General features: G+C 40.8%; 1 protein-coding gene across 1 annotated transcript; it reads right to left on the bottom strand.

Moving 5' to 3' along the window:
* Positions 1-3,647: 3,647 nt before the first annotated feature.
* septin3 (septin 3) lies at positions 3,648-9,316 on the bottom strand. The gene is given in 8 exon segments (XM_024144601.2): positions 3,648-4,375; positions 4,377-4,469; positions 4,642-4,693; positions 4,901-4,984; positions 4,987-4,996; positions 5,368-5,463; positions 8,253-8,370; positions 9,153-9,316. Coding segments are annotated over 8 exon segments (651 nt in total). The 3' UTR covers positions 3,648-4,341.
* Positions 9,317-11,082: the final 1,766 nt, after the last annotated feature.

Below are 11,082 nucleotides of genomic sequence, written 5' to 3'. Positions count from 1 at the left end.
ACCATGAGTAAAGTGCGGTTGGGTTTTTTCTCGAAGAGAGAAGTTTATTCCGGCTCAGTAAAGCCTCAAACATAAATTGTCAGCAACGCTGAATGGGCTACTTCTATGTGAATGAATGAGGAGACAGAACACACCTCATTTCAAATTGTTGTTAGAATTACAACTTGTTAGAAAATCATTTGAAATATAGCCTATAGATAATTAGCAGTGTTAACTGTCCTGTTGCGAATTAATCACATTTTGGAAACAGTGAGTGCATTCTGACATCACGTGCATAAAACAACTCACGCTGGGGGCAACTGTTAAGATATTTGGAACTCACATGTGGAAAAGGTTTCATCAGGAAACAACACCCCACGCCTTTCTTCTTCCTGGAGAGTTCTTTATCCTGTCTGCGTGATGTACTTGAGAACCCAGCTGGCTGTATGGACGGGGACAGTATATCCCGAGAGAGCCATGATTCCGTGAAACAGAGTATGTTACAGTTCCTGATGTCTCTCTGGAAGGATATCCTCGCCTTGAGCTCGTCTACTTTATTAGTCGAGACTGAACATTAGCGAGTAATATACTCGGAAGCGATGGAGGTGTGCACGCCTCCTGAGTCGGGTTAGAAGACCCCTCCGAATACCTCTTCCCTGGCCGGCGGCGTCTTGGAGCAGCCTTTGGGATAGTTTAAATTGCCTTGAGGGGTATGAACAAAGGATCCAATTACGGGAAAGTCGTTATCCGGGTCATAATGCTTTTGAGTTACCGCCGCTCGAATCCAAAATTTTTCCAGCTGTATGTAATAACACAAAAAAATTCTGGGCTAATAAGTAAGAAAGAACACACAAAAAAATGAAATACTGCAAATTTGTTTAGGAGCTAGAAGCAGGAGGCTGCCCATGTCTGTCGGCACCATCTGACATCTGTCTGAGGGCCAAGTGGGGGAAATTATCTCAAACTGAAGAGGACCATAGTAAGTTGAGTGGAGCGCTCCCAAAAGCCTGGAAACTCAGGACAAGGCCAAGACCTATAGTGGTCAAGTTCCTGAGGTTCAAGGACAAGGTAGCTGTTCTGAAAAGCCAAGAACTTGAGAGGAACGCACATCTTCCTCACGAGGACTATCCTGAAGCTGTGCGCCAGAAGAGGAAAGAACTTATCCCAGCCATGAAAGCTGCCAGTGTGTGAGGGCATTTGATTACATCTACTATGACAGGCTCATTGTCCACCCTCCCTCCAAAAGCCTGGAAGGGATTTCTACTCGCTTGTTTGCTCTTTTCATATTATGTCTATCTCTGATAAGCTACCAGGAAGGGCGGAAAATAGCCAATATTATATATGTAGCCTTAGAAATATGGTTAATGAAATCAATAACTTACTAACATCAGATACATTCATTATATTAGCCATTTCTGAGACTAACTTAGATAATTCCCTTGATGATACAGCAGTAGCAATAAAAAGATACAACATCTATGGAAGAGACAGGAATGCTTATGGGGGAGGTGTTGCTATATGCATGTATATTAAAGTGCCTTTAGACAGTATTCAGACCCCTTTCTTTTTCCACATTTTGTTACATTACTTATTCTTAAAATAGATTAATTTTTTTATCTCAGCAATCAACCACAATACCCTATAATGACAAAACGAAAACAGGTTTTTGGGTTATGCAAATTTATGCAAAAAAAAAACAGAAATGCCTTATTTAGATAAGTATTCAGACCCTTTGCTATGAGACTCGACAATTTAGCTCAGGTGCATCCTGTTTCACCTTGACATTTTTATTCAACTTTGATTAGAGTCCAGGTGTGGTAATATCAATTGATTGGACATGATTTGGAAAGGCACACATCTGTCCATATCAGGTCCCACATTTACAGTGCATTTCAGAGCAAAAACCAAGCCACGAGGTCGAAGGAATACGAGACAGGATTGTGTCAAGGCACAGAGTTGGGGAAGGGTACCAAATACTTCTGCAGCATTGAAGGTCGCCAAAAACACAGTGACCTACATCATTCTTAAATGGAAGAATTTGAAACCACCAAGGCTCTTTCTAGAGCTGGCTGCCCGTCCAAACTGAGCAAATCGGGGGAGAGGGCCTTGGTCAGGAGGTGACCAAGAACCTGATGGTCACTCTGACAGAGCTCCAGAGTTCCTAAGTGGAGATGGAGAACCTGCTGAGAAGGACAACCATGTATTATATTTGGGTTTTTCCCTCAATACCCCCTAATGACAAAGGAAAAAACAGGTTAGTAAAGTAAATAGTAAAGTACAGACCCCAAAAAACTACTTAAGAAGTACTTTTAAGTAGTTTTACTTCAGTACTCTACACCACTGATTAATTTACAAGCATAATTGTCTCCATAGTTCCTGGGAGGGAGAAATGCCACCCATTTGTGATTCATACATTGAAATTGTATTGAAACAGAAGGACCAGTAGGAGCACCCTTCCCTCTCTGTAAGTAAATAAAAATGTACTGTATTTCCAAATGTGAACTATTGTCAAGTAGAGGCAATACAAAGATAATTAAAGAATGAATAAGATAAGAAAACGAGTCAATACCTACTAAGAGATGTCAAAAGTATTTTTATTAAATAATACAATATAATTAATAAGAATAATACATGAATGACATCTCAGCATATCAGAACAACTTTTTTGAGAAAATGGGTTTTAAATGAAACGATGAAATTCACAGCCAAAAGTTTCACTGCTGTTTTTAAGAGATGTGGAATGATTTGGTTACTGGCATTTTAGGATGCATTGTTACTAGCGGTTGGTTGATGTACACACCACGTTCAAAAATGGTTCATGTATTGAAATGACTGTGCATTGATATGCGAGCTGGGGATATATCCTTTACATGAAAATGACAAGAGGACTAGGAGAGATGTTTCCTGACATGCACAATAAAAACATTGTATAGAAACAAGAGTGAGAATGTTTTTTTGTATTATTTTAAATTGTTCCTTGAAAAAACGTCTTCACTAATACCACACTAATGATATACGACTACACATTTCCAAACGTTAGACACCAAATTGAGTCACTTCTCACTCACTCACACATAACAACACACACACCACTGTATGATTGTAAAATGTTTGCAGGGAAACCCTTTTAGGATACAGTTTAGATCAAAAGTGAATTGTTTGATAAATATAGTTGAAACTTAATTGCTTGTAGGCTACTTCGGAATACCTGTGCTCTATCGAAGGGTGATTTCCATAAGAAACATTGGTAAACATTACCATGTCATAACTGATCGGGTATATTTGGAATGATTACTCTGGTAACGGAGACTTCTTGGTAAACATGCACTGGGCATGGGTCACCAGATTGAAGTGGAGGGAGTGAATAGGAGGGAGGGAAGTAAACTATAGAGATAGATACAGGACTAAAAACAGACATCTATCTAAGTCTATGAATAAACCATTTCCTTTCACAGGGTGAGTATGCGCAGGGAAGCACTGCCCTCGTGTGGCAGAGAGAAGGAAAGCCGGCATTAAAGCATTAAAGGGAATTGGCACGTCACTTTGACATCAGCGCTTCCAAAAAGCCCACAAAAAGTTGTGAATGCAAAAACATTTCAACTGTGATTTCTATATTTTTGTGCAATTTAAAGATAAAGTCACAAAATAGCTATATTGTAAATAAATAAAGCCCTTTGCAATTTATAATTTATGTCACAATGCTTCCGTGGGAGTTGAAGTGCTCATTTACAAGCCACTTCATAAAGTATTTCAGCACAAAAATCAATTCTTATGGTGGCAGCTACAATAACATACTGTATACTTACAGGGGGAAGGATGGAGTAGAGCACAAGGAGAGCGGAAATAGGAAATCCATTTTTTATGAATAAAGGGAATTCCCTTGAATTTGAAATACTTCATTTGATTCATTCCCTTCAATCCCAAAATGCTTTGGGTTGCAGATTTAGCTGGGGGTGGCGGATGGGGGTCTGTTCCTGGGCATACATCTACACATCTACATTATAACAAAAATAACAAAATACATTTGCAGTGGCGGCCACTATTTATTGCGCCGCTGCTAAATGCATATAGGGGAAACACTGGGGTTGGCCTTGTTTTGGATTGCAGGATCAAAGGTTAACCCCAGGTGTAACTGGGATGTGAGTGTGGGTGGGTTAGGACGATGGGCCGAGGAAAGGGAGACGCAGGACATGTTTTGGAATGAAAGCTCTCCTAACATGATATTTTGAATGACAATGAATTCCACATCTATAATGTTCTCCAAAGCATGCAGTGATGCTCATATCACAACATAGATTTGTCTATCGATATCTTTTGATCTCTCTGTTTATCTCTCTCTTTCCTTAATCCCTGGTCCTAAATTTAAAGGTTGCTGTCTTGAGTGTTGTTGGCCGAGTGGGTGCAGACCTCCGTTGTCGTTGAGTCTCCTGGCGCGGTAGGTTTCATAGTGGATGTTGTGGGTGACTTCCTTCAGGTCCTGGAGGTGAGACCTGGGAGGGAGAGTGGAAGAGCGGTGGGCATTAGCTGATACTACATACAGTTGGATTTGTTCACTAAAGTCAACTTCAAAGCCATAAGAACTCATCTGTAATTGTATTGTAAGAATAGGAAAGCTATAAAGCATTAGTAAAAGATAGATCAATGTTCGATTGATTGCTTTACCTGATGAGGAAATCCCGTAGCAGAGCAAATTCGCAGTGATTGGGATTTTCAACTGTAACAAAATACAAGAAAGAAACCATTTGGTATAAAAAAAATCTAAATCACATTTGCTTTACATGTCTGAGCCTGGGCCCAACTACAGTATAACAACCTCCATAAATCCATTCCCTCTGCCTCTCTGACGAGAAAGGTCAACATAATACGCTTGGCATTAATATAGGACCTAATTAATTATATTGAGGTTATAAATATAACCTACCTTCTACCACACCCCAGGCTGTCTTCCTCCCCAGAACCCGTTTGCCGTTCACTTGGAACTCCTTGTCGCTCCCCACCACTGCAAAGGCATGGCCTCCTGTGAACAGACTCGTTTAAACAGGTTTCAATTTTACGAGGAAACATAAGAAATTTACGAATCCGTGAATAGACAGAGTCAGGAGTTATATTCTTCGAGGAGGGTGTCAGAAAGAGAGCTAAAATAACAAAGAACCAGAAAGATAGAATAAGAGAAAATAGTCTGATATTCATATGAAATAATTTCAATATTTGAATTGCCTAATCATTTTGGCAATCGCTATTTTGCATGCTCATACCATTGAGGCATGGGAGAAAAAGAGGGAGAGATACAAATTTATCTCGTGTTCACATTATTCCACTTGAGAGGAAGAGTTTAGGGAGACATAATCAATTGAAGTGGATTTCAACAATTGGAACAGAGGCCCTTACCCTAATCTTGTCATTTTCATTCTTATCCTCCATATCATCATCAAACTCATTCTGCGGTAAGTACTCAATCCCATACGTCTCCAGCTCCTTCCTCACCTAAGAGATGAAGAGGAGCAGAGGTTACATATCCTAATCCTAGAATAATGTGTTCCCTCATGACTTGGTTTCCATAACAAGTTCTACATTACTTCTATCTAGACCAGGGATATTCAACCTGGGTCCGCGGCCCCTAGTACAGCTGGGGGTCTCTGCCAAAAATATAGATACCAAAGAGCTCAAAGAGCTCTATTTTCATGTCATCCAACAAATCTAAACGCCTGGAGTTTACTCACCGGCATTGGTACTTGGATTGGAACTGGTGCTTTGGACAGATGACATGAAAGTAGTGCTCTTGGCCATGAACACCAGTGGTGGGTTTGGTGTCTAAAAAAGAATGCATAAGCAGAAAAAGAGCCCATACCTACTGTAAAATATGGTGGAAGATCTTTGATGTTATGGGGCTATTTTGCTTCCACTGGTCCTGGGGCCTTGTTGAAGGTCAACAGCATCATTAACTTTACCCAGTACCAGGACATTTGCCAAAAACATCAAAATCCACAAAGAAATGGTTAATTGGCCACAAAATCATAATTTTTAAAATGGCAACCTCAGTCTCCGGACTTGAAACCCATTCAAAACCTGTGGTTTGAATTGAAGAGGGCAGTCCATAAGCGCAGACAAAGGAAATCAAGGATTCGGGAGGTTTCTATATAGAGGAATGGCTAAGATCCCTTCCAATGTGTTCTCCAACTTATAAAACATTTTAGAAAAAGGCTCAGTGCCATTACCCTCACAAGGTGAGGTATTAAAAAGTATTGAAAACAGGGGTGTCAATAATTCGACCACTACCTTTTTGAGAAAAAAAGTATTACTTCTAATTTTTGCTTATCTTTAACAAGGCTATAAATAATTTTAGACCCCACTGGGTAAATATATATATATATATATTATATATATACTTTTTATAACATATATATAATATATATATATACAGTATATAAAAAAGTGAAAAATATGTTTTATTCCAATGTTTTTATGAATATCGTTAGCGAAACAGATTTTTATTTTTTAAATTACATATCTACAGTAGAAAAGAGGAAAATATCTCTTGCCAACATTATTTCTCAACTCCTAATATTGAGCTAATTACACTCATTGGAGCTAATTACACTCACTTGAGTATCTGACATAGGCTTTGAAAAAGCACCCACAAGTACCAGTTGCAGCAAGTGCCGCTGGCTGTTCGTAAGCTTTCTTGACATGGACATACATGGCAAACCTTGTTTACTATCAAAAAATGTTTGAGTTACATTTTTAGCTAATAGGCTATGTTAGATTTTACACCAGGGTTCTCCAACCTTTTCTAGCATAAAAAAAAAGAAAAAGTCGCGAGCTACTCATTTCTTTCTAGCTTTCAAATAGGCACATTCTTCTCTTCTCCCCTGCAACTCTTACCCAGGTCCTTAGCGTACAAGAGAAAGTAGTGCACTATGTTTTCTGTCAATAAACAGTAAAGTAAAAAGTTTGGACACGCTACTCATTCCAGGGTTTTTCTTTATTTTACTATTTTCTACATTGTAGAATATAGTGAAGACATCAAAAACTATGAAATAACACATATGGAATCATTTTTTTTCACAACAGAACAATGACCCAACACACCTCACGGCTGTTAAGGGCTATTTGACCAAGAAGGAGAGTGATGGAGTGCTGCATCAGACCTGCTGCATCAGACCTGGCCTCCACAATCACCGACCTCAACCCAATTGAGATGGTTTGGGATGAGTTGTATCGCAGAGTGAAGGAAAAGCAGCCAACAAATGCTCAGCATATGTGGAACTCCTTCAAGACTGTTGGAAAAGCATTCCAGGTGAAGCTGGTTGAGAGAATGCCAAGAGTGTGCAAAGCTGTCATCAAGGCAAAGGGTGGCTACTTGAAGATTCTCAAATACAAAATCTATTGTTTATCACTTTTTGGGTTATTACATGATTCCATATGTGTTATTTCATAGTTTTGATGTCTTCACTATTATTCTACAATGTAGAAAATAGTACAAATAAATGAAACCCTGGAATGAGTAGGTGTGTCCAAACTTTTGACTGGTACTGTACTTTCTCATGATATACAGTACTTCTGCCAGGTAAGCCTACTTTGCATATAACATTTAATTGAGAATGTTTTGGGACAGGTATTTCTGTTCAACCAACAAGACGGTTATCACAATAAACAAACGTGCGCACCACATAGGCAGATGGGCCTATTTCTGGAAATTAATTGGCAGATATTGTGTCAGGTTTGGCTTTTTAACCCAATGTGGCTAACCAGGGGTGGATAATGTCCATGTTGATTAGATAGTAGTGAGAGCGGCTTGCCGATGTCTGACAATTGTGAGATTTATATATGACAGTTTGCGTTGGAACACCTGAAAATTGCACGTACTTTCAGAATTGTTTGGCGAGCTACTCATTGGTGGGCTGTGAGCTACTGGTAGCTCACGATTGGAGACCCCTGTTTTACACTCTTCCAATTATAATGTGGGGATGTCAAAATAATGAAAAACMATCAACCAAATCTATTCATTTTAAAATGTTGATTACTTCTTGCCATTATCATTCACCTGATGACACAACGTTTTTTGCTATGATGGGGGTCCCTGGGTTGCTGGTTTGCCTTGGCTGGGGTCCCTGGTTGAAGACCCCTGATCTAGACTGTAGTTACACATAAACAGTATCATCCATAAAGGTCTCTCCCTGATACATGGCTGTTGTCTCCTTTGATGCCATAGAAGTCAACAGCCATGTATTAGGGGTAATCAAGGTCAAGGGTCAAGGTCTCTCATCCCTCACCCTATGTTTGAACTCATTCTTCTCGTCAGGGGTCATGGTGTCAGACTTGGCGATGACGGGGATGATGTTCACCACACGACTTAGGTGCTTCATAAACTCAATGTCCAGCTGTCGAAGACTGAGAGAGAGAGAGAGAGACAAAGAGAGACATTACCTTGTCAGCTGAGATAGAAACAATTAGCAATCCTACAGCAGGGCTGGCATGCATTCGTGATRCTACAACCAGGATTGCATGCAGTGAACAAATCTTTTCAAAAGCTTCCCAATTTKAACCCAAAACCCAGTCTTTTCAGAACAGTTCTATGTCTGTCTCCCGACTTTAGGACAGACACAGGCTCATTGAACAACAGTTCTGTCCCTGATRGAGGTCCTTGGGTGTAGGTGACAGCACAGAAAACATCCCGTTAACAGAAAACATCCCGTTAGTRGCAATGATCAAGGCAAGAAAAAGAACATGGCACACAGAAGACTAACTGTTTATGTAAAGGGCAATTTCACAGTTCAGATGAGTTGGCTTCATCTGTTGGAGCGAACCATGTTGCCTGATTGTGTTGTGATGTAGCTCAAGAACGTGTTTAGGTCTCAAATTAAATGTCAGTACAGCTGGAAGTAAACTCATTAGAAATGGGATAGAGAACTGAGAGAGAGTCTGTGTGTGTGCGTGAGCTTCCATGCATGCGTGCGCACGTGAACGCCAATCAGATGTCAATGAGAGATACTAGGAAGTGGATGTAACTCGTGAGAGATACTAGGAAGTGGATGTAACTCGTGAGAGATACTAGGAAGTGGATGTAACTCGTGAGAGATACTAGGAAGTGGATGTAACTCGTGCATACATTTGAGCATGTTCTAAATTAGGACATTTCTATTTCTGAATCGCATGATGTATTTTTAACTCACGAGTGTCCCGTTGGGGAGATAAAGTAGAGGCAGCAGTGAACTCTGGTGTCAGGGATTCGCTTCTTTCGAGCAATATTGACCTCTTCCTTCAGGAACTTCTCATACTGCTCGTTGATGTACTTGGAGATGGGATCCCAGCTGCAGATGGATGGAACATGCACCATCACGCCTGACTGAGTCACCTTACAGATAATGTATGTGTAGAGTACAGAGATGAGGTAGTCATTCAAAATGAATGGTAAACACTATTATTGCAGACAGAGTGAGTCCATGCAACTTATTATATGACTAGTTAAGTCGATATTTACTACTGAACTTATTTAAGCTTGCCATAACAAAGGGGTGAATTAGTTATTGACTCAAGACATTTCAGCTTTTCTATTTTTAATAAATGATAACATGTCTTAAAACATAATTCCACTTTGACATAATGGGATATTATGTGTAGGCCAGTGACACAACATCTCAATTGAATCCCTTTTAACATTCAGGTGTAACACAACGATGTGGAAAAAGTCAAGGGGTATGAATCATTTCTGAAGTACTGTACAGTATATAGCCCAATGAAATAGGCCTAATAAAAGCATATTTTACCCTCCAGACATGTCAGAGTCCATTGTTCCCCCCGAAGTGAGACCCAAACTGCTGTCCCTGCCAAGCCCCCTCATGTCGCAGAGCCATCCCCCACAGCACCCCATGGACCATCAGGGCTAGGTGGCGGGGTCGGGGTTGATCGAGTTCCAGGGTGGGACACACGGGCAGTGGATCCACGTTGCTGGGATACATTGGGATTGACACCATCATCGAGCAGATGAGGAAGAAGACCATGAAGGCTGGTTTCGACTTCAATATTATGATAGGGGTAAGTAAGGAAGGACAACCTCTTTCGTTTGTGTCTGGTATGATTGATGTATTTAGTGTCTTTCTGAAGAGTACGTGAACCCATGGTGTGCTAGCAAACCAGAGACATGAAACATGAAATGAAGTCGTGCCTCTCCCTTGTTCTGTCTCTCTTCCTCAACAACATCATGCCTCAAACCATGCTCTCCCTCCACCCCTCTCTCTCTCTCTCTCTCTCTCTCTCTCTCTCTCAGGTCACAGCGGGCTGGGGAAGTCAACGCTGGTGAACACGCTGTTCAAGTCCCAGGTCAGCAGGTGGAGCTCAGGATGGGGCGGCGAGCATAAGATCCCCAAGACAGTGGAGATCAAGGCAGTGTCCCACGGTGAGAGAGACATTTATGTGTGTGTGTGAGCAAGAGAGAGAAGGGATAGAGTGTTTGTGCATGCGTGAGAGTGTTTGTGTGTGAGTATGTGTGTATCTTCTACTGTTGATATTTGATTAAAGCTGTCATTTGCTTGGTTCGGTTGTTTGGTTAGCGTTCAGAGGCCAATTCATGTTATAATGTTGTAGTGATGGCATTTATAACCATACACTAGGCTGTGTTGACTGCAGGGGCTGCAGTGTTGCACTGCCATGCGCAGAGCCGCGGGCATAGAAAGACTTGACAGAATATGCCCTGAGGTGTCTTAGACTGGCACAGCTGGCACGTGCAGCCCACCTGGCATCCCAGACAGACACAGAGGCAGAGAAGAGCTTCTGTCTTTTTCTGTCTGGCCAAAAACACTGTACTGCTATCTTTATTTCTGCAACGTTGCACATTTGTCATCCTCACTGACGTCAAAGAAAAAACCCCCTTCTACGAGACAAGGAAAAAGCGTACTATTGACTGCTTGCTTGAGTGTTTAACTTTTTGTCACCTGATTTTGGCAAAAGTACTTACAGTGTGAATGTTGTATTGAATGTGCAATTGAATGTTGTAATTGAATGTTGCAGTGATCGAGGAGGGCGGAGTGAAGATGAAGTTGACAGTAATCGACACACCAGGTTTTGGTGATCAGATCAACAATGAAAACTGGTGAGTGTGTGGGA

This window comes from Salvelinus sp. IW2-2015, unplaced genomic scaffold (assembly GCF_002910315.2).
Source record: "Salvelinus sp. IW2-2015 unplaced genomic scaffold, ASM291031v2 Un_scaffold5538, whole genome shotgun sequence".
In the NCBI taxonomy this organism is placed as follows: domain Eukaryota; kingdom Metazoa; phylum Chordata; class Actinopteri; order Salmoniformes; family Salmonidae; genus Salvelinus; species Salvelinus sp. IW2-2015.
The sequence above is the reverse complement of the archived record's forward strand: the minus strand, read 5'-3'. Positions and strand labels throughout refer to the sequence as shown.